This window comes from Penicillium waksmanii (assembly GCF_028829765.1).
Source record: "Penicillium waksmanii strain IBT 27052 chromosome Unknown utg000004l:1.0-5674109.0:1.0-5678898.0, whole genome shotgun sequence".
Lineage (NCBI taxonomy): Eukaryota > Fungi > Ascomycota > Eurotiomycetes > Eurotiales > Aspergillaceae > Penicillium > Penicillium waksmanii.
This window is the reverse complement of record NW_026643251.1, coordinates 5,013,526-5,035,730: the sequence shown is the minus strand read 5'-3', so window position 1 is coordinate 5,035,730 and position 22,205 is coordinate 5,013,526. Positions and strand designations below refer to the sequence as shown.

Genomic DNA, 22,205 nt, shown 5'->3' with positions numbered 1-22,205 from the left:
AACTAGGTACATCCATCCATTTATAATGTCACGGATTCATCTTCTAAATAGCTGGTATCCAACTGGGAGATTCATCTTCCGTCGGAGTGTAAGGTGTTTCAAAGGGGCGTTCGGCCTGCGGTGTGATGCGTGCCAAATGCCGGCGCTCACCAGTCGCCCAATCGATGATTGCAGAGTGAGCAGTGATACGATTCTTTCAAATTGTTAGCATGCGAAGCGTTCTCGTACAGTTCAGATAATCACTTACATCCCAAACTACCACAGTCTTAGGAGCCCATCGAACACGAGCCTGGAAGTCAATACCGCGGCCAATATGGGCCAATAAAAATCCAAGCAATGCGTCGCTCTCTTCCTTTTTAAGCCCGACGATGCTACGAGTGACTGCATAGAGAGTTAGAAACTGAAATATTTTACGGAATTTGAGTCAAACTCACATCCAGCATTCACAAACAACGCTTTCTCTCCAGTAACGGGGTGAGTTCGAACAAGAGGATGCTCGTTTTTCACGGGCTCCCGTCTTACCACCCCGTCACGCTGCAGACTGAAGTCAGCCTGCTCCACCCCAGAATGCACGGCCTTGAGACCATGAAGCCTCTCCTTCACTGCGGGTGAAAGTCGGTTATAGGCCTCAACCTGGTTCACAAAAGCAGTATCACCTCCAACCTCGGGCGTGTCGAGAATATACAAGAAAGTAGTACCAGGCGGTTGTGCCTCATAAGTGACATCAGAGTGCCATGAGACACTACTATTCTTCGCGGCGAGATAATTATCAAATTCCCAGGCGTTGTTGTTACGATGAACAAGGTGAACCTCGGGAAATCCTTCCGGTGACCCACTCGTAGGGTGGATATGATGGCGGCCAAAATAGCCGCCGAAGTCAAGAGCTTCCTGGATTGGCAAGTCTGCAAGATCTTGGTCGCGGAAGGCGACAACTTTACGCTGGGCAACCAGCAAAGCCAGCTGATCCTTTCCTTCTGGCGTCAACTTGCTGAGCTGGACCCCTGTGACTTCGGAGCCAATTGTGGGTGTGAGCTTTTGTATCTTCGATCCTTCTTTTAAGAGGTCCTTCAGAGAACTATCGGCATCTTTTCCATGATCGACGTGGGTGAATGATTCCAATGCGGGATACTTTTCGCCGTAGTCCCAAGTAGGGAGGTAATTTGGATACTGATTAAAAGACATCTCAGATCAGCACGCTACGGCCAGACCCAGTGGTTGCGGACAAAACATACACTCGCGGTAGATTTACCCCCTTCTTCATCGATGGTTCTTCGGATCTTAGGCTTGGTGGCGGACTTTTCCAGATCAGCCTTCACAGGAACAACAATTTCCGCAGAGGGAGCTTCGGCAATGGATGGTGCCATGATAGAATTTGAGTTTGAGAGAGACGCTCGTTATTCTAGGTCAGGATGTTTTCCTCTGGTAGCCACGGCGGCTGGTTACCTTAAATATTACACTCCAATATCCTTGACGCCATTGTGTTATACAATCACGCATTAAGTATTAATGTGGTGATATGTTATGCGAGCTCGAAAGATGCCATATCACAGGTTCGGACATATTGTAAGTTCCGCGGTCTGCAAACTTTGGAAAGTATAAAAATCAGCCACGAAGCCAGGTTTTAAAAATTCTTCCTTGAAACTTGTGCGAAGCTCACACCTGCTCTATAAAGATAATTATTTGATCTAGGAGATATTATCATGATATCTTCCCTTGCCGTCTTCAAAGGGTGTTAGGTGGTATTTGCAACGAATTTCACGGAGTTTAGAGCAGGCCTGACGCCATACATTAAGCGGGGTATCATAATACTCCGGGGTGAAGATGTAACGGGATACCTTTTTTGCGTGCTCCAGGCTCGGATCGCGTTATTCGAATGTTGGTTCGTCATTGCCTTTTGTACATCTTCGTATCTTCGTGATAATGCGAATATGGCGTGATATGATGCCAGCCTCGGGCCCTCGACAATCGAATCAATCAAACTCATTTAGTTCGACCCTTGTGCTTATAAAATTATTTGATACAAGTCCACTATAACCCCATATTTACACGCGCCAGGCGCTGATGGATCCACCTAGCCGAGTGTCTATGTTCATAATTTCATGAATTAGGATATTTATTGACTGGCTTTCGCAGCGTTTTTCTTCAAATCGCTCAATTCCGCTCTTTCCTTGACGAGTTCCGAGATCGCCGTACCAGTCTCGGTGCCCATCTTCGCGAAGCCTTGAGCCACGCCCTCGCGATCACCAGGTCGCATCTCCTGGCTCATCTTGAACTTGCCCTCGATTTTGGTGATTTTGATCTCGATTCCCACAATATTGCGCTTGAGAAGGTCGGTGTAGGATTCTGGAGCTTCGGAAACTGTCCATGGCTGCGGCTTTTCACCACCTGTATAACCCATGATCGTTGTTTCGGCGTGTTGAGACAAGTCGTGAACCTGTTGGGCGAGGAAGGCCCCGGCCTCGGGAGTCTTCGAATCGTAATATAGTGACAGTTTGCCGTACACCTGAACAGCAGAATAGTTCCAAGTGGGAACAACCTTTCCAGTACTAGGTTTTGTCTCCGTATAATACTTCGGGGTAACATAATGATCGTGCTTTCCGTTGAAAAGAACCAAGACGTCGTTGTCGAGCTCCAGGACATTTGGTGGCTTTTCGTCGACGGCTTCGATCATAGCCTTCACCTGGGGGTTTTGCTTGGCGATATGAGCGCGGATGCGGGGCTCTGTACCACCATATTCTTCAGGCAGATCGAGAACACAGGGCACATGGGTGCATTGCAAAAAGTCCACTTGGGCTGAATTTTGGCCTGTGATAAGGAGACCAAGAGGGTTCTCTTTAATAAATTGGAGGAGAGCCTCCTTGTCGGTCTCGGCATGAACGCTTGGAAGAAACATTTTCAATTGAAGCTGTGTAAAAATGGACAGGGTAACACAGCGTTAGGGACAAACGAGTGATTGAAGCAGCTTAAGTATTCCTAATCTCAGATTCGTGGGATCTCATCCTGCGGGTGACTCCCGATAATTCAATGCACCTTACCATTTTGGGAAGGTCCTTCCGCATCAGCATCTTCCAACAGCGTATTCAACGTAATAAGACGCCCTATATTCTTGGCATATGCGAAAGGCGCGGATCATGAGATATCTGGCACCTTCCGAGAGTGTGAAATCTGCAAGAATATGCTTGTGTCTAGAACTGGCTGCTTATTGATGACCATGTCTCCCTGGTCTATGGAGTCCACTAGCTTGATATGGTTAGTGTCGTCTACTTGGCCAGTCAGCTTCACGATAAATACCTTCGGTTGTGCGCCCGAAGACGCCCGCGGGTGCCCGCAGCTTTTCGTCTCTTGAATAGATATGGGTCGATCGATGATTCCGAAGTGAATGTCAAATCGCACCTAAACAACTGGAAAGAGATAAGTAGCCTCCTATCCGGAAGATGACTCAAGTGCGCAAAGCAATCATTTTCTTTCCTTCTGTATTTTCCGCGTATTTTCTGCCTCTATGAGCATTTTGAGTCATTGGCTGTCTCTTTCTGTGGACTTCGGGGGTTTCCCCGACATACTGCTTGAAGCTGAGACTCTTTATAGAGATGGTTACTCCGTCCCTGAAGAGGAACTGCTCTGGAGAAAGGCCATCGCGCCAAATTATCTAGCAATCTTGTTCAGAACGGTGCTTACTGTAAGAATCAATGGCCCGATTACGTCTTTCTTTCTTTTTCGCTTGTTAAAAGTGACATTCGTGGATCGTTAAGAAGTTTCCAAGGTTATAAACAAATATTTCCTCCGAATATCCTTGGATTTTACTAGATCATGACAATGACCCGGACAGGGTTTCTTGTTGCTGAGCAGAAATCAAATCAACATTTTGAACCTTCGGAGGCGGCGCTAGATCATACTCTATTGTACGGGTAATTAGTATGCTTCAAGTAGAGAAGTGCTGCTAGCTTGAGTGCAGTCTCTGATTTCGATGAGACGTCGAAGTCACACAACTTAAGCACGGGCAGTATCTCTCGGCGCCTACCATATAGAATAACCTTCTCAATGGCACAAGACACACCGCATCCCTACGAAATTACACCTGATAGCTTCATTGTAAATGCGACCCTGATACGCATGCGGGGAAACGTTGACCTCAACATCCAACCCCGCATTTCATCGGCAAAGGGGGGCCCGCATTCGATATTAAGCGAAGATGTAACAGTTGATCTTTTCCTTTTATCGATTAATCGTCGGTCGTTACGGAGTCAAGACAGGAAATCATAAGGTGCGATAGGGGAAATCAACGGTGCCTGGTACAGCTCCAGCTTCATCTCTCGGGTCCTATCGTGCATATGCATGGTCCTCGGTAGCCGGAGAAAAACATTAATCGCCCATCGTACACTTTACATGATAGCTACATTTCAATTTCCCGTCGGGTAAAGATAGCCCTGCAAACTATAAAATATTCTCCCGGCTATATGTGCACTATCTCCAAGCCACAGCTTTCATATCGATGCTTGGCGATCGTAACGTTACACACGAAGTAGAAGAAAAGAGGCGGAAGAGGAAGCTTATTAGTATTCTTCAATGTCACCTCTAGCAGATATCTTGTCGACAACATGATTAAGGTGCTATCCTACCTACCGTGATCAGACTCGCCTGCATAATGTAACCCGGCTAGTCATAATGCTAGCAAGGGGGTGTAAACACGACCCTAAATGCACCCGCAGGAATAAGTATAAAACTTGAACAGGACCCCTGAAAAACATTTTGTCTTCACGCCACCATGTTCTACCCCAGTTGCACCACGTGCCTTCGGGCCTTTCTTGTCGCCTTCTTCGCTCTCGGACAGGTCAATGCCGCACCCACGAACCAACTACCTTCTGTGTCACCCCCTCCTCAAGAGATAACATTGCACGGCAAGGGGATTTCGCTTCACAACGATGTCACCATCGTGACCGGAAATGTCACGGACAAAGCGACAATTGACGCCGTCAAGGCAGTCGTGTCTTCTGCCGGTGGCAAGGTGACTGTTTCGTCTCATCCCACCAACCATGGCACGCAGATCGTCATTGGCACCGAGTCAGACAATAGCCATGCTGCTGCAGTTGCAAAGAAGCTCACTGGAGAGTCTGCAAAGGGTCTCGACGCCGATGGCTACGTTCTCGCGTCGGGCCAATACAAAAGCCAGCCTAGCATTGTCCTCAATGGTGTTGACAAACGCGGAACATTCTACGCGTCACAGACTCTCCGCCAATTGATAGACGGCCACGATATCCCCGCTGTCCAAGTGCGAGATTGGCCACTTATGTCCATTCGCGGCTCTATTGAAGGCTTCTACGGTGTTCCCTGGTCCCACGAGGCTCGTCTAGATCAGTTGGTCTTCTACGGCAAGCACAAAATCAATACCTATATCTACACCCCGAAGGATGACCCACTGCTACGCGCGAAGTGGCGCACCCTGTATGAGGGCGACGACCTTGATCAATTGAAGGAACTTATTGAGACAGCCAATGACAATCACGTCGACTTTACATTTGCTCTTTCGCCCGGTAATGATCTCTGCTACTCCTCCGACTCCGACTACAACGCTACCGTTGCCAAATTTGACCAAGCGCGCCAGCTTGGTGTCAGCAGCTTTTACATTGCCTTTGATGACATCCCTACCAATGGCTTCCACTGCGATTCTGATCAGCAGAAATGGAACAAAACAGGAAAACCGGATGACGACTTTCTCTGGCTGGCCGACTCGCAAGCATTCTACCTGAACCGTATCCAGAAAGACTATATCACGACGCACGGTCTGAAAGATCTGGAAACGGTCCCAACCAACTACGCTGGAAGTGCACCAAACCCCTACAAGGAGGAATTCGGTACCCAACTGAACAAGAATATCAGCATCCAGTGGACCGGCGAAGGAGTCTTCAGCGACCAAATTAACGACACGAGCGTGCAACAAGCCGACAAAACATACGTCACAGATAAAATGTTCTTGTGGGATAATTTCCCCGTGAACGACGGCAATCGAGACCGTCTATTCCTCAACCCATTGACCGGTCGTGCCGCAAACCTATACAAATATCTCCTGGGCTTCACCTCGAACCCAATGGAGCAACCTTACGCTTCAATGCCCGCCCTCGCCAACTACGGAGATTACACCTGGAACGGGCCGAAATACGACGCAACCAAATCAATGACAACAATCCTCCGCGAACTCGCCGGCAGCGATGCAAGCGTCAACGAAGCCGTCATCGCATTCGCCGATATCAATCAGAACTGGCCATACCGCACCCCTGAAGTCCACGCCCCAGAGCTTAGCAGCGATATCGTCGCTTTCTGGAAATCATACAATAGTAAGGCGAAGAAGGGCGAGGCAGCGCTGAAGAAACGCCTCGCTCTCCTCGCTACCCTGCCCGATGTCCTTCCAAAGATGGATATGAAGGGATTCGCTTCAGACGTGGCGCCGTGGTCGACCGTTGCAATGCAATGGGCCAAGGCTTCGCAGCATTTGATCACCATGCTTGACGCTGTGCAGAGCGGGGATAAGAAGAAGGCGGATAGCGAGTTCAAGGCTGCTCAGGAATGGGTCAAGAAGACCAAGGCCAAGACTGTTGATGATCGTAACGACGATGGCGAGGACCTTCCTAACTCCATCATTCCCACCACGGGTGATGGGGCGTTTGACACTTTCCTGGCTAATGCTACAACTGTGTATAAGAGTCAATAGGTGGGGTGGAGTGGAGTGCTACGGACTCGGACATAATGCACCCTCGTGTTATGTATGAGAGATTTTAATGCGATGAGATATGAACTTGAATTTCAGCTGCGAATAACACCTACCCCTTCGATTCACCGGCTATTCACTAGCATTGACTGGTCTATTAAGGTTTCTCACTATCCATACTCAGTTTCAACTAGCCCTTACTAGTATGCAGCTGCGCGATTCTCAAAGACATGGCTATCATGTATAATGCCAGTGGACATGAATACTGTCGATGTCGACGTCGATGTCGGACGTCCACGGGTTCACATACTATTACCTACAAATAGATAACTCAATAATACAGTATACTTCTCAAGTACATATACTACTAGTAGGGGTTTCAGCAGCAAACATTCAGCAACAACTTTCAGGTGCCTGGATATAGATATTTCCAATGATTCATTACAAGGTGGAATAAATCGCTACTAGTACATACAGCTCAAACCGGTACGCCCCACACATCATCCCCGGCGTGCCGAATTCTCCAGCAGCATGTAATATATATGAAAGAGGAAAAAGGAAAAAGGAAAAGGATCACAGGTCGGACGAAAGCCGACGAACGTATCAATTTTTCATCAAGCCGTTAAAAGACAGGTCAGATAAGTAAGTAGGGATAAAGGGTATTTATTTTTTGTTTGCTTTGCAAGTGCAGTGGATTGCATTGCTTTCCCTTACAACTGGCCAGAAGTGTTGAAGTCCTCAAGGGCCTCCTGGGTGCGCTTGGACATGGTCTTCTCACCCTCACGGACCCAGACACGGGGGTCGAAGTACTTCTTGTTGGGCTTGTCGGCGCCATCGGGGTTACCGACCTGGGTGAGGAGGTAGTCCTTCTTGTTGAGGACGTAGTCACGGACACCGGCGAGGTAGGCCCACTGCATGTCAGTGTCGACGTTGACCTTGACGACACCGTAGCTGATGGCCTCCTTGAACTCGGCCTTGGAGGAGCCGGAGCCACCGTGGAAGACGAAGAAGACGGGCTTGTCCTTCTTGGACTTGGTCTGCTCCTTGACGTAGGCCTGGTGCTTGGAGAGCAGCTCGGGGTGCAGGCGGACGTTGCCGGGCTTGTAGACACCGTGGACGTTACCGAAGCCAGCGGCGATGGAGAAGTAGGGGCTGACGGCGGACAGGGCGTTGTGGATGGCCAGGATGTCCTCGGGCTGGGTGTAGAGGGAGTTGTTGTCGACATCCTCGTTGTTGACACCGTCCTCCTCACCACCGGTGATACCGATCTCCTGTAAGATTTGTTAGTGCTGTGGTCCTAGGAAATCGGGTTTAGTGTTTATAGTAAAACTTACCATCTCGAGCCACTGCTTCATGGGGGCAGCGCGCTTGAGGTAGGCGGCGGTGGTCTTGATGTTGTAGTCAACATCCTCCTCGGACAGATCAATCATGTGGGAGGAGAAGAGGGGCTCGCCGTGGAGCTTGAAGTAGCGCTCGTCCTCATCGAGCATGCCATCGAGCCAGGGCAGGAGCTTCTTGGCGCAGTGGTCAGTGTGGAGGATGACGGGGATACCGTAGGCGGGGGCAATGCTGCGGATGTAGTGGGCAGCGGCGACAGCGCCGGCAATGGAGGCGGCCTGGCCGTCGTTGCTGACACCCTGATGGGAGTTAGCTTCAAAGCTCTCGTGGAGTTGGAGCTGGAGCTGCAGCTGCAGCTGGGACTGGAGCTGGAGAATGCACATACCTTGCCAGCGAAGAAGGCGGCACCACCCTGAGAGGTCTGCAAGATGACGGGGCACTTCTGGTCGCGAGCGGCCTCAAGGGCAGCGACGACGGTGGAGGAGGAGGTAACGTTCTAGAGGTTAAGTTAATGGGGTTGCAATTGGAATTGTGGTGGTGCACCACGCTGCACCACCAGAACTGAGGGTGATGGTGGTGGTGATGGTGGCGGGGTACTCACAATGGCGGGGATAGCGAACTGCTTCTCCTGGGCGTACTCGAAGAGACGCAGGACGTCGTCGCCGACGATAACACCGGCCTTGCGGTTGAGCTGCTGAAGGACACCCATTATGGAAGATTGGTAATGTAGAGATGTACAGGGGGTAGAGATAGTAAAGATGGAGATGGTAGAAGCTAAGAAGAAGAAAGAGGAAAACACGGGTCAGTCTTAAGAAGGAACGGTAATCACCCACGCTTTACCGGACGACGAAAGCGGGCAGGTTTGGAATAAGGAGGGGCAACATTAAACGTCATCGAAGTTACTCACCGGTGGGAAAGGAATAAGTGGATCTGGACCCGTGGAACTTAGATCAGAATGATTTCAGTTTCAGTTTCAGAGGAGAGTCAATTCTATTATATACTCGTACTCCTCCGAGTCTCCCCGTGATGATCCCGACCGTCGGTTGCTCAACGGAGGGGTAATATGGTAATGGTGGATATCAGTTACTCCTGCAGCTACAAGAAATAGTATAATGAATGATGCATGCTGGATTGATAGCCCTTAAACAATTAAGGTAAGCATTTTACTCGATGGCCACTGTGCCATGATATGATATAGCCTATGAGAGTCACTCTACAGCCATGGTTGCTAGTAGAGGACCTGTTGTATACATCTAGAGCATGGCCTCCGTATACCGAAAAAGACTTCTTCCCCCTCCGTAATTTGTTCGTCCGGGAACCGAGGAATTCCCTCCCCGACCGGCGAGCCGAGTTCCACTCCGTACATGGTGTACTCATATCTAGCTAGCTCCTACTGGACTATATCCTGCTATATCCTGCATTTCCCAGATCCCACATCCTGCAATCCTGCAAGACTTGGAGCATTGGAGAACCCTGGCGAACCCCTCCAAGCATTCGGAGCTGCGTTGGAGCGGTGACATCAGCGGGGCAACCGGTTGGGCACTCAACGGAGTGCCTGGTTACCACAGCTACACTAGTAGTAACTAGTACTACCACTCCTATTAACCAGTCATGACTACACCTACAGGAACTTGAAACGATCGGAATATCACTAAACACCCATCGATGCGTTGCCTTCGCTTCTCTCTTCTCTATTCTCTATTTTTCTTGCGCGCTGCCCCTCGGCCCCACCAACGCGTCCGACGCATATATGCATGTGTTTGGTTATGTACTAGGCTCAACTCCATCTCTATCATCCACATGACACCTGGGGAGGGGACAAAGACCTCAAAGGGGAGAAAATGAATATGAAACAACAATTGGAATGGAATGGGATAGGTCGTGGTGGTGCTGGTGGTGCTGGTGGTGATGGTGGATGCGATGCGATGCAAACCGAGGCCCGGACCTCTCACGTCCGCGCATCCGCGGGACTTGAGTCCGGTTTCTCAATCTCGTAAAACAACATGTAGACCTCCTTCTGCATGCCCAGCACGTCCGAGGTCTTGCACTCTTTGATCTTTTCATCCGAAATTCGCCACCATCGGTCATTCGGCTTGCGACGCCGTCGAAGCCGCGAACTGACTCCTGACGGGGGCTCGCCCGATGACCGGGGGATATTCCGGGAAGAGCGCGTGGCCGATGAGATGCTGAACCGTCCTTGATCCGTCGATGGACTATTGCTATCCGAATCCACCGTAGGCTGTGGTGTCGACGAGCGCGACGAGCGAGAAAACGTGCTCTGGAAGGAACGCCGCGAGCTGGACGTAGTGGGACGAGGCAGTGGCGGCGTGAGCTGCGTCGACGGCGACGTACCCGAAAGGGAGGTGGAGGAAGTCGCTGTGGATAGTCCACTGCTGGCACCTGTATCAGGATCAGGGCTGCTGCGTGGCATCAATCGTGGACTCGGTGCCTCGGACGGGTTCTGGCTAGCGACTCGGCTTGCCGCATAGGAGCTAAAGACCTCTGGGGTGGAGAATGGCGCATAGAGGTGATTGCGGCGAAACGACTCGTAGTGACCGCTGTGGTGGCTGCCCTTGTGGCAAACAATGGCAAGCAGCTTAAACCACGTCTGATTCAAGATTCCTCCCAGGGGCAATCGCTCGGGGAATGACACCTTGGCAGCGTTCTTCGATGAACTACTGCGATCAAAGATCGACCGCGACAGATGGACTGCGATGATTTTGGGGAAGGACGTGATACGCATGTGTCGAGCAATTCGTCGCTTGGGCGCAAGCTCTGCTGGTGGAAACTCAATGCCGTCGAGTTCGCGCTCAGGGTCATTCTCCAGGGCATCCCGGAGTCGCTCAATCTCGTTCCCTAACCGATCCCGATCGCTCTGTGAACTAGTCCGGATCTTCTCGGAAATCTTCATGTCGACGGCATGCTGTAGGCGGCACCGGTCGCATCGGAAATCTTCAATGTATTCGGTTTTCAACAGACCGTCAAAGCAAGAATTCAGGGTGGTCGAGCTTTTCTGGGGCACCTGCAGTGTAAGATTCACAAACGAAGTCTGATTGGGTTTGTACTGGTAGTGGCAAGACTGGCATTCGATCTGCGATTCCAGTTTACCCTCAAGAGGAAATCCAGCCTCATTGTCGATCTCTCTCAATTTGTTATCAATGATGGCAGGAAGTCCATTGGCAGATCCATCATCAATCCGCACTTCGACCCCCGGGCTGTCCGGGCTCTCGGCCTCAGACTCTGCACCCACCGCGCCTGAACCAGCAGGTGCTCCAATGGGGCCAAGTGCGCGCCGCCGAGCCCGGACACCAGCATGGTATTCGTCGCAGAGCCGCTCCAGCACAATCTGCAGGAATTCCTGCGCGTCTTGTTGGTTGCGGCTAATGCGTGTGCGGTACGCGAATTCAAGGGCCTCGATGAAGCCGCGCGCGGAGATGGTCTTCTTGTAGATAGGACGCTCGTTCAACCGATCCAGCATTTCCTTCAATGCCTTTGTGACAATTCCCTGCTGCAAATCCCGCAGTTTGTCCGGCCGCTGTCCGCGTGGAAGTTCGTCTTCGTTCGGCACCGCGTGGTACATATCCGGACCATCCAGCTCGCGCCGGTGCAACTCACGGATCAAATAGACGCGCAGGTCGCCCAGACCGGCGAGGGCCTGGAGCACCGAGTTGATGAAACAGTCATTGGCGACATTGGAGAGGCCAACGATGCTTTTCTTGCGGTTGCTGTCATTGGACTCGTCTCCGTCGATTGTGTAGTTGGGGCCGAAGACGTAGAATAGAGCGACGGCGGCGAGTGAAGCCCCAGCCGCGTATGCGGCGACCGTAGTGGGCCTTTCTTGCATCGAGTATGTGGCAAAGAGGGGAGGGGAGGGAAGAAGGTCTCGGTCTCGGGGGATTTCGTGGCGTAAATGTCGAGGTAGGTCAGACTTCACAATTCATCTAATTCCCCATGGTCAGATCGATGGTGGCGAATGGGAAGAAAGAACGGCGGCAAGTGTCCAGGAAAGAGAGTAAGCACAGGCAGTCAGGGACAGTTTACTGGAATGAGTGAGAGTGAGAGTGAGAGTGAGAGTGCCAGTGTTGAAGCGGATATGGGGAAGAGAATGAGTAACCGGAAGTGGACCGGAGTGTTCATGCGGAGAAAATGGGGCCCCCTTCAAGTTCCAGGGTCACGGTGCAAGGGATTTCATCTTACTCTCACATCTCGGTCCTGCTTCAAGGGCGAATCTCCGAGCCAATTCGAGAGGTCGGGTTCGACTTCTTCGGATGCCTGGGCGGGGTATCAGGCTAAGTAAATCTGCTTGAACCTGCCTTGAATACTTATCCAGTGCATTGGGGCGCTCCGCTTGGCTGCATCGAATCATCTCCCCCGCGACGGATCTTTCGGATGTCCGCAATTCATGAAACCCCGCATTTTTGTTGCGGTTAAAGAAGTGAGAATTGATTGTGATCTTGGTAGAAGTCTTCTTTTTGTTGAGGGGGGCTCTCGTTTATGAGTGAGCACCTGGGCAGTCTCATTTGAAATATATATCATTCTATGCTAGTCCACCGGTGCCAGTGACTATACGTCAGACGGACATCTGAGTACACTACGGTAACTTTTATGAGAAACCAGCCCTTCGGTTTTGAATATAGTACAACCGTGATGTTACTACTACTAGTAGGGGTAGTCAAGCAAAACCCTGGAAAAAATTGATGCCTACCACCTGGGCAATGCCCAGCTGATCTTCATTCCTGGGTGCCAGTGGCTGACTCGAGGCGGACTTGCCCGAGAAAGCCACCAACATCCATGAATACCTAGTACTAGTAGTACTAAAATAGAAATACTGCTACAGCCAACTCAAAGTCAGATGCTTCCAGTCGCTAGGATCTCGAGGCAAGGAAAAATGTTTGTTTCGGTAAAGTGTCTCGAGTACGTAGTCGAGTTATTTAGTCCCGAAATTGTGTTGTATGGACATGCAAAGACTTTTATGTAGTATTTCCGCCTCAGCCTTATATCCATACCAAACCAAACGAAAATCTATCAGCGCACAATCAAGTCATATATCTTCATAGCTAGAACGCGCATCTATGCACGCAGAGACTCGGGCAGAGTAGCGACCTTCTCGTCGAAGAGTTGCTCGGCCTGCTTCCACACACGGGCGGTGGTCCGGTCCTTTAGCTGGAGGAGACTGGGCAACAGAGCCTCGCTGAACATCTCGGAGCTCTCACGGGGAAGGAGGGAGGGGAGATGGTCAATGCTGATCACGCTGAGACGAGGGCCCTGGGTACCAGCGGGCAGAGTAACTGGAACAGTCGGCTTGTCGAATGTGGTGGTGATGTCGTAGATGGGGATAGGGTTGTGGGGGTTTGTTCTGGAAAGTGTTAAGGAAGAATGGCCAGGGTGACGAATACTAGTGGTCACTTACGTGTCGGCGCTGACGTCGCAAACAACAGAAAGGTTGCGGGTCGGGGAGGAAAGAGTCTCGGTGTTGACGAAAGGAGGGATAGGATCGGAGAGGTAAATGCAGTTCACAAAGATGTCGGCATCAATGATCTCCTGGAAAGGACCACCCTTCTTGGTCTCGGCCATATCCCATTGGATGATGTTCTCTTCGGGGACACCAACATCCTTAGCGAGCTGAACGGCACCCTTTCCACAGCGGCCGAGCTACAGCAAGATTAGTAAATGGGAAGGGATTAACATAAAAAAAAAAGGTAGAACATCACATACAGCTCCAATAACAAGGATCTTGGGGGTACGGCCGGCGACCTTCTTGCCAGCCTCGAGGGTCTCCTTGACAGACTCGATCAGGAGATCCTGGTTGGCGTAAGGGACCTCACCGGACAGGGGAGTACCCTCGGGGTGAGTCAATTGCCAGGCCCAGTTCTTGACAGCAAGTGCAGAACCAGCATAGCCAGCGGAGAAGCCGAAAGCAGCAACGCGACGGCCAACATCATCGGTGAGGAACTCCAGATCAAGCAGTAGACCCTTGCCACGGGACCAGCGGCTCAGAACCTGATCCCAACCACCCTGCTTCTTGTAGCAGTGGGCAAAAGTGACGTGAACATGCTCCAGAGGGAAATCATCCTCGGGAAGCTCCTTCAGGCCCAGGATGACGGCATCCTTGGGGGCGTCCTTAACCCACGAGCCCTCAGCGACAAGAGGAGCTCCGATCTATACCCAATAGATTTCGTTAGGATTGTTGCAATTGTGAAAGGAAGGGATTGAGCGGAGAAGGGCGAACCTTGGAGAATTCCTCATCTAAGAAAAGTGATTAGTTGGTTGACTCATATCAACGTGTTGGGGAATTGGAATCAAAGTCCAAACCAAGGGCACCTACCGTCAAAAATACGTTGTGTGGAACGCTCGACAGTCACCTCGTAGCCTGCATCCATCAATGCCTTGCAGGTGGTTGGGGTCACTATTCATTCCAATTCGTTAGCAAGCAACCCTCTCTATGAGCTGATAAGTCGCCCCCAGAATTCGTTGGTGGGGGAGGGGCACTGACAAGCAGACCGAGCCTCAGCGGGCTTGGTCTCGGCGCGCAGCCAAATCTTTTGTCCAGGCATTATGAATGAATGGGGTTGGAGAATTGAGTGTTTCGTAAAAATGTTCAACAAAAGAAAAGTGACCGCCGAATTGCACTTTTGACTGCTATGACAGCAATGGCGGGGTAGTTGTTCCGGTCCGAAAATGACTCAGCCCGATCATCGGCGATGCCTCCCGCATCAAGCAGTCGGGGTGTGTCCAATAAGAGTAGGAGTAGTACAAGCACATAAGTATTAAGGGATTACGAGAAACTTATTTTATTAAAAATACTTTTGATTGCTGATTAGAATACCACCTATAAAGTTTCCATCACAGGAATCGTCTTCGTAGTCAAACACAACGAGCACAGACAGTCAAAGGTGCGCTTGGAAGCGGGTCCTCAGAACAAGCACAGCTAAAGCGTGAAGTTAGAGCACTTCAGTGGCTAGAGTCCTAAGTGGGCTTGGTACGGCTGCGGGTGCGGCTACCGGGCCCATCGCTTGGGATGATTTTCTTCACGGCATCTTTCACCTTCTCCTTTTTGGTGGGCGCAGGCTTCTTCTGCTCTCCGTTGGCCTTCCCCACAGAACCTGAAGGTGCAGAGCTATTGGAATCCTTGGAAGGCTCCGGGTCGACTTTCTGCTTCTTGGCTTCTGGCTCGTCCGACTTCTCAGGGAGCGGTTTGTCTCTTTCATCCGATGCAGGAGCCGGGGCGGGGACTGGGACAGGCACCGGAGCTGGATCCGGGGCCGGATGGGTGATAGGCTCGAATGTAGAAGTGGCGTCAGGAATAGATGCAGGGGCCGGAGCTGCTGGAGTCGGAATTTCAGAGACTGGAGCCGGAGCAGGCGCTGGGACCGAAGGAGGAGCCGGAGCCGAATTGGCGATGACAGTAGAATCAAAAGCACGCTTTTCGCCGGTCTGCGGCTCTGGTTTGGTAGCATCAGCCTCTCCCTTTCGACTCTCTACTGGGGCATTGGGTTCCGAAGACCCGATGGAGCCGCTGAGCGGGTGCTTTATGGACGATTCCGCAGTTGGCTGGACTTGCTGCGGCGACCTGGGAGCCTCTGGATTTTCGCCGCCGGCTGCCGCCTTTGACTTTTCAAAAAAAGAGCCTTCGCTTTCTTTCTGGGTTGTATTCAATCCACTGTGAACCGGTCGCGACTGTTCGCTGACCACTGGCGTAGCAGCTGGAAATCCTTAGTCAGCGCATACTGGAAGCGAGACAATTATTACCACGATGGCGAGCCACCATCGGACTCTGTCTGGGGGATGAAATGTATAGAGCATGTTTGGTGCGACCAATTTGCTCATAGAATCGCTACCATCGGTGTGAAAAACGTACCGGAAGCTGGGGGAGCGTTGTACGCAGAGAAGATGCCCTCAGTGGCCATGGTGGATCGATGATGTCAGATAATGGCACGTGCGTCGAGGAATGAAGGCTTTCACGGGACAAACGGAGTCGCGAGAGTGGGAAAAGGGTTGTTAAGAAGAAGATGATGGTTTACAAGGAAAAACAGGAGCTGGAATGGGATCGATTGATCTTTGAGGGAAAGAGGTGAGGTTGCGCGGTGACGTTTACTAAGAGCAGCTGGGGGGCGCTAACCCCATTCATAATGTACCATGCAGTACAGGGCTGATTCGCCGCCCACGACCCCGTCTGTCGTCGCACAGCTTGGTCCCCATTCCACCACAGGACATTCCAACGTCATTGCCCTCTGCTAAATCCGTCGTTGATTCTGGGGTTGCTTTCTGGTCTCTTTCGTTCCAGAGGGTTGCCAATGCAATGACCAAATGGGATGATGAATGTACTCGTACCGTAGAGGGATGGCGCAGCCACTGTGGAGTAGTCTGTGCGGAGTACCTGAGATCATCGCCATCGCACTGCAGCGCTCCGACAGCCAGCCACAACTCGGTGATCGTCGCTCGGAGAAACAGTGTTCTCCATACATAGCGATCTGGCGTTTCCATGATTTGGGAATGTGTAGATGGCGCTGGGGCTTATTCGAATTGCGCGTGTCGATTCGGGCAATGCCTGGGAGTTGGGTGGGGAATCTCCAAGTAATGAAGACGAGAGGCGATGCGTCTCGAAGCAGGGACCAGTATAATACCAGCTGGCCCCTGAGGCCCTGAGGGGTCTGGCTCCGGTACTCTGGTACCAGGAACGGCATGGGGTGACGGGGAGATGGGAATGTAAGTTCGATGAGTTTACAACCCGTCCATTAGGTCAAATTCAAATCCAAGCGAGAGAGCAGGTAATCCTCCTCTGCAGCGGTGCGGGTGCGAGTGCGAGTCGCTTCAATCGAAGCAGTGGCCGTTTCCTCTGGGAGAACGAGTTGGATTTTTTGCGCTAGGCTGGTGGCCTCTCGAATCTTCTTCCGGTCAATTAAAATGCGGAGAGTGTCACAGCCAATGCGCAGGAAAGCATCCCGTCTAGCTTCGGACCAGGTCTGAAACCTAGCCTGCGAAAGACCATCTACAAAGCGAATAAAAGGTTGGGGATTTTGCTTTCCGGGGTGGCATAGTGCGACGGAGGCGAACAGCAAAGACCGGGAAGATGACAGAGTTGAAATAACCTCGGAGAATTCCTCGTAAAGACCCTGTGAAACTTGCTTGATGGATGGCTTTTGGTCCATGGCTGTACGGCTCAAGTGAGCACCGGCTGCGAGAAGCATTGATTTGCCAGAAGGCACACCGTCCGCGAGATGGGTAGAAAAGTGCATTTGGCAGACTCGAAGATAGTACTGTAGAGCCGAGCCGAAGCCCGCTCCGTATCGAATCTCAGCCTCTATGAAGCTGACGAGAAGGTGGCCAACGGTTTGCCGGGACTGTTCTTCTGTCATTCGGCCGTTGTATCCGCCGAGGTCCTGGGCTAGCGCCATTTTCAACCATTCCAAGATGGTGGACTGTAAACCCTCCGCAACCATGAATTTAGTTAAAGCAGCAGTTGATCCTCGGGACTGAAGGAGCATCTGTCTAGAAGCTCCGTCAGAGGACCAGAACCAATGCTCCACTCTCGAGCCCGCTCGAGATGACTTCATGTCGGTAGTCGACCTAGCCAGGAGAAGTTGTGACTTTAGACAGTCAAGCATGACTGCTGCTGTGGCGGAACCCGAGGCTACCATCTCATCGAGAACCAGCATGGGCTCCGTGGCCAGGCGTCGTTGTTCCTCCAGCCTTCGAACTGCGTGGTGGTCATGAGGAGGTGCCCCCTTGGGAGGTACGATACGAAACAAAGGGTTATCCAGGATGGTGTGTAGGTGCTGATCGGTCGCATGAGCGGAGGAGTCGGTATTCAAGGGTTGTCGATCGGCGTCATGACTGGAATTGGAATTGTTTGTTACGGGATAGGCGTGGTCCAACTGGCGGCGAAATGAGGAGGTGAGGGCACTGAGTAACTGCTGGGACTCGCGCGGGCTCCTGGGTAACGGCTGATGAATCTTTGGCCAGGACTTAAACTGAAAGATCGATGTTCCCTTCATGATGAGTATGTCGGTGAGTGAATCAATGGTATGACTCCCCCCTTGTGCGTCGAGTGTATGTAGGAAGATCAGCCCCGGGCCGCGAGGGGTGGGCGGTCAGAGGGAAGGAAGCCGGGATGGTGCCCAAAGTGGATGACGAGCACACACAGAGATGGGGTTTCGAGTCAGATATTGGAGATGCTTGGCGTGGGAATTGAAGTGATAACTAGAGTATTGTTCAATGTTAAATAGACGCTAATACCAATCCAGGTAAAATCATCAAAGATTAAAAGATAAAAGATATACAGGAATCGTAAAGTAAGGCCAATGGGCGCCAGGCGCCACTCGCTAAAAAGCCAGGCGGTGCCAAGACCAGCTGCGACTGCGAGCAACACATCCGCGAACTCTGAGCTTTCGCCTTCCCCATTCACATCTCATCCCTCCTTCTCTCCGCGACCTCCCCTCCGACGCTCTACTCCTTCCCCCCCCAATTTATATTTCCTCCTCTCTCTGGATTCTTATCGGCCTTTGTGCCCTGTGGTCTTGGTGCTGTTCCTCTCTTGCGAGGGTGCATCCGACTCATTCTACCATTCAGATCCTTCCTCCTTACACACCCTTGCGACATCCATCGTGACCTTCCTCCCAATTCCGTCTGTTTCATCTCACATATACCTTTAACATCATGTCCGAAGTTCAAAGCCGATCGTCTGCGCGCGGCAGAGTATCCTCCCGTGGTGGCCGTGGTGGCTTCAGCTCCAGAGGTGGTCGTGGTGGAAGCAGCAGATCTGCGAATGCCGACAACTCAGACGCTCCCTCATTCGAAGAGGGTGAGATTGGACAAATGAGAAAGAAGTACTCCGACACTCTACCCACTCTTAAGGAGTTGTTCCCAGACTGGAAGGATGAAGACCTCATTTTCGCCCTGGAAGACTCGAATGGCGAGCTCGAGGATGCAATTGTGCGCATTACCGAAGGTTGGAATTCCCTTATCACCCCAATGTCTATGAGACTATACGTCCCATCCCTGGCCGGTTTTTATTGACATTTCTTGCTTCTTTTCCTTAGGCAACGTGTCTCAGTGGGGAGAGGTCAAAAAGGCCACAGACCGAACTCGGCCCAAGCCCAAGGAAGCCCAGAACACCCAGACCGAGCCTACTTCAGCTTCCGCCCGTGGTGGACGTGGTCGTGGCGGATTCGAGAGCCGTGGACGTGCCCGTGGAGATCGGGGTCGTGGCGGTCGTGGTGGTCGCGCAGGTGCCCAGACTGCAAATGGAACCCGCACAACTACCAGCGCTATGGAGCCCGCAGCCACTGTCCCGGTGACGGAGCCCGTGGCTCCCAAGGTGGGAGGAGAGGTCGAACAACCCGCAGCTGTTGAGACCACACAGTCGGCCGAGGCGAAGACCAGTGCGATTCCTGAGGGCGGCCCCAAGAAGGGGGGGATGGGCAAGCCTCTTTGCCAAACCCACACCCGCACCAGCTCCGCCCCAGAAGAAGGCCCCGACAGCAGCTCCTGTGCCTGCGCCTGCCCTCGAAAAGCCCGTTGAGCCCCTCACCGAGCAGAAGAAGGCTCCTGAACCCGCTTCCGTCCCTGCCCCCGTCCCCGCCGCCTCCCAGAAGACCCCCGTTGCGAAGCCTGCGCAACCCGCTATCCCTGCCATCCCCGTTTCCGCCCCGAAGCTGCCCACCGATGACTTGACCGAAACAAACCTCGAACAAATCCCCGATGTCTCTGCCCCTGCCCCTACCGCGACTGCTGCCAGCACCGTTGGCAGCGCCCTCGACCCGACTTTGGCAGCTAACGTCACTCCCTCTCGCGCCCCTCAATCTGGTCTTCCCGGCAGTGCATTGAAGCATGGCCGTACTCCTGGCTTCCAGCGCCGTGTCATGGAGCAGCAGCAGGCTGTGGTTATGCCCGGTAACCATGCTGTGGACCGTGCCGCCGTTCAGTTCGGCAGCATGGGCCTGAATGGTGATGCCGTGGATATTGACGAGAACCGCGAGGAGGCCGAGACCCGTCCTCAACCTCCTCAACACTCTCCTGTCGCTCCTCGGGCTTCCTTGCCTCCTTCATCCCAGGGCGCTGGTGAGACAACTGGCGCCGCTCGCCCCGCACCTGGCCTTCCTCCCGTCCCTCAAGCCTCTGCCGCCGAGTCTTTCGGCGACTTCTCACGCTTCGCGGATCCCTTCAGCCAGCCCCAGCAGCAGATCCAAGAGCCTTTCGCTAACCAGGCTCCCGCTCAGCCCGCTGCCACCACTGGCGCCGATTACTCCTCCTTCTACGCCTCCGACCAGCGGTTCCCCTACTACAACAACTATGGTAACTATGGTCAGACCCAGGATGCCGGTGCCCGGGCTGGTGCTGGTGCTGGTGCTGGTGCTGGTGCTGGATTCGGTGTCTCTGCTGCTGAGGCTCAGCCTCAAATCCCCACTACTCAACCCCCCGGCCGCTACGGTCCCGTTGATGCGACCAACAGTGGCCACAACACCCCTAACCCGACTCTGCCTGCCACGACCCAGACCCCTCAGCAGATGCCAGGCCAGGCCGCCCACGGCTATGGCTACAACTACCCCTACTACCAAAACAACCCCCATTACGCTTCGTACATGAACCAGATGAACCAGCAGCACCAGTACGGCCGAAACCGCCCAATGTATGATGACGCCCGCCGCTATGAGGAACAGCAGCAGCAGCAACAACAGCAGCAGCAGCAGCAGCACTACGGTATGCCGCACAACAACCAATACGGTTACGGCAGCCAGCAGTACGGCCCCTACGGTGGCAAGGGCGGAATGTATGGACAGCAGCCCCACGCCTTCTCCTACGACCACACCTCCCCTGCAAACGCCGGTTCCTTCAACCAGGGCATGCCCGGTCGTGACTCTGTCTATGGCCGCACTGGCTCGACTCAGCCCTCCGACACCCAGCAATCTGCCACCGGCTCCAACACTTTTAGCTCTGGCATGTCTGATGTCTTCGCGCAGCCCCAGGCCGGATTTGGCCGTACCGCTCCTGTCGCCCAGCAGCCCCCTGTGAGCACTGAGGAGACCAAGGGCTTTGATGCCTCCAAGACTGGTGGGCCCAGCCCGTCGCTTGCCCAGGCAAACCGCCCCGGATCTGCTACCAACAGCATCCCTGGTCAGCCCCAGGCTCAGACCGGTCTTCCCCCGCTGCAGGGTCAGCAGGGACAGCAGGCGTTCGGCAACTACCCTGACCTGAACCCTCAGTATGGTGGACTTGGTGGCCTCGGCGGTCACCAGGGTGCGGCCTCGCAGACTCACCAAGCTTCTGGCTACGGTAACTACGGCGCGGGTTTCAGTAACTACTACGGAAACAGCAACCGGGGTGGCTGGGGTGGCAACTATGGTCACTAATTTAGGGAGTTGCTATATTTCCTTTCACTTCCTGGCCACACGAACACATATGGCGTTGCATTTGCGAGTGATTTGAAACCGGGGGTTTTTCGTTTTGTCTTCCACATCACAAGGGAAGAGGGGAAGCATGGAAACCAATCCATGCCTTGTTCACCTGGACAAAAACCCAAACTTTCTCTTCATCTTTCCTTCACCTCAACATTTGTGTAATTTCTACTCTCTGGGACCTTGGTTGGCTTTTCCCGGTATGGAGAAATGTGCTTCGTTTGGTTCTCCTGTTTCCACTCTATTTACGTTTTTTCTTTTCTTCTTTCTTGCTTTTTTTCCCTTTTCCTCTTTTTTCCCTTTTGCTACTACCGCTCCCCGCCGATGCGGTCTGTATTAAATCCGCCCATTCTCCCAAGGTTTTCTTTTTTTTCCTTGCCCTATTTTCCTCCGCCCTGGCTCACGGTGTCAATTCGGGTTCCGGTGTGGGTGTCCATTTTGTGACGATGGGGTTTGGTTTTCAAGTTCCCTGTTTCATTACCTGTCCTCCACCGTGTGCAATGTTGATCATTGATGCTTGTTGGGTCTGGTAGAGGGGTAGATCGTGATGGACTGCTCATGTTACTGGGCCTATCAAAAAGTGACGAGTTATGTACGCTCCTATACAAATCAAACATTCCAGGCCCACTTATGCACTCATGATTTACGCTGTGTAACATTGTATTAGTAGAAAAGTATTGATCTCGGAAGTTGGATATTCAGTCGAGCATTTTTGTTTGGATGAGCCCGAGGTCCAGGCCCCGTCCTTGGTTGCAACTGGCATAGCCCTAGGC

At 52.4% G+C, this 22,205-nt stretch overlaps 9 protein-coding genes across 9 annotated transcripts; 2 read left to right on the top strand and 7 right to left on the bottom strand.

Annotated features, from left to right (window-relative positions):
- Nucleotides 1-43: 43 nt before the first annotated feature.
- On the bottom strand, nucleotides 44-1,364 carry N7481_004698 (TauD/TfdA dioxygenase family protein; the record flags this gene model as incomplete). The annotated part of the gene is made up of 4 exons (XM_057263917.1): nucleotides 44-193; nucleotides 248-381; nucleotides 435-1,167; nucleotides 1,233-1,364. The coding sequence occupies 4 exons, from the start codon at nucleotides 1,362-1,364 to the stop codon at nucleotides 44-46; spliced, it is 1,149 nt and encodes a 382-aa protein (XP_057125578.1).
- A 749-nt stretch (nucleotides 1,365-2,113) lies between these two features.
- N7481_004697 (FMN-binding negative transcriptional regulator) lies at nucleotides 2,114-2,893 on the bottom strand (the record flags this gene model as incomplete). Its single annotated transcript, XM_057263916.1, has 1 exon — nucleotides 2,114-2,893. One exon carries the CDS (start codon nucleotides 2,891-2,893, stop codon nucleotides 2,114-2,116), a length of 780 nt encoding a protein of 259 aa, XP_057125577.1.
- A 1,869-nt stretch (nucleotides 2,894-4,762) lies between these two features.
- On the top strand, nucleotides 4,763-6,703 carry N7481_004696 (beta-N-acetylhexosaminidase family protein; the record flags this gene model as incomplete). The annotated part of the gene is made up of 1 exon (XM_057263915.1): nucleotides 4,763-6,703. The coding sequence occupies one exon, from the start codon at nucleotides 4,763-4,765 to the stop codon at nucleotides 6,701-6,703; it is 1,941 nt and encodes a 646-aa protein (XP_057125576.1).
- Nucleotides 6,704-7,410: 707 nt separating this feature from the next.
- N7481_004695 (fructose-bisphosphate aldolase FBA1) lies at nucleotides 7,411-8,747 on the bottom strand (the record flags this gene model as incomplete). Its single annotated transcript, XM_057263914.1, has 4 exons — nucleotides 7,411-7,971; nucleotides 8,035-8,337; nucleotides 8,424-8,534; nucleotides 8,640-8,747. 4 exons carry the CDS (start codon nucleotides 8,745-8,747, stop codon nucleotides 7,411-7,413), a joined length of 1,083 nt encoding a protein of 360 aa, XP_057125575.1.
- Nucleotides 8,748-9,986: 1,239 nt separating this feature from the next.
- On the bottom strand, nucleotides 9,987-11,882 carry N7481_004694 (putative ubiquitin C-terminal hydrolase; the record flags this gene model as incomplete). The annotated part of the gene is made up of 1 exon (XM_057263913.1): nucleotides 9,987-11,882. One exon carries the CDS (start codon nucleotides 11,880-11,882, stop codon nucleotides 9,987-9,989), a length of 1,896 nt encoding a protein of 631 aa, XP_057125574.1.
- A 1,226-nt stretch (nucleotides 11,883-13,108) lies between these two features.
- On the bottom strand, nucleotides 13,109-14,592 carry lys1 (saccharopine dehydrogenase (NAD+, L-lysine-forming); the record flags this gene model as incomplete). Its single annotated transcript, XM_057263912.1, has 6 exons — nucleotides 13,109-13,394; nucleotides 13,449-13,690; nucleotides 13,754-14,197; nucleotides 14,268-14,284; nucleotides 14,364-14,444; nucleotides 14,532-14,592. 6 exons carry the CDS (start codon nucleotides 14,590-14,592, stop codon nucleotides 13,109-13,111), a joined length of 1,131 nt encoding a protein of 376 aa, XP_057125573.1.
- Nucleotides 14,593-15,004: 412 nt separating this feature from the next.
- Nucleotides 15,005-15,945, bottom strand: N7481_004692 (uncharacterized protein; the record flags this gene model as incomplete). Its single annotated transcript, XM_057263911.1, has 2 exons — nucleotides 15,005-15,741; nucleotides 15,897-15,945. The coding sequence occupies 2 exons, from the start codon at nucleotides 15,943-15,945 to the stop codon at nucleotides 15,005-15,007; spliced, it is 786 nt and encodes a 261-aa protein (XP_057125572.1).
- Nucleotides 15,946-16,773: 828 nt separating this feature from the next.
- N7481_004691 (uncharacterized protein) lies at nucleotides 16,774-18,033 on the bottom strand (the record flags this gene model as incomplete). Its single annotated transcript, XM_057263910.1, has 1 exon — nucleotides 16,774-18,033. One exon carries the CDS (start codon nucleotides 18,031-18,033, stop codon nucleotides 16,774-16,776), a length of 1,260 nt encoding a protein of 419 aa, XP_057125571.1.
- Nucleotides 18,034-18,694: 661 nt separating this feature from the next.
- Nucleotides 18,695-21,387, top strand: N7481_004690 (putative RNAPII degradation factor Def1; the record flags this gene model as incomplete). The annotated part of the gene is given in 4 exon segments (XM_057263909.1): nucleotides 18,695-18,986; nucleotides 19,078-19,355; nucleotides 19,366-19,399; nucleotides 19,421-21,387. 4 exon segments carry the CDS (start codon nucleotides 18,695-18,697, stop codon nucleotides 21,385-21,387), a joined length of 2,571 nt encoding a protein of 856 aa, XP_057125570.1.
- Nucleotides 21,388-22,205: the final 818 nt, after the last annotated feature.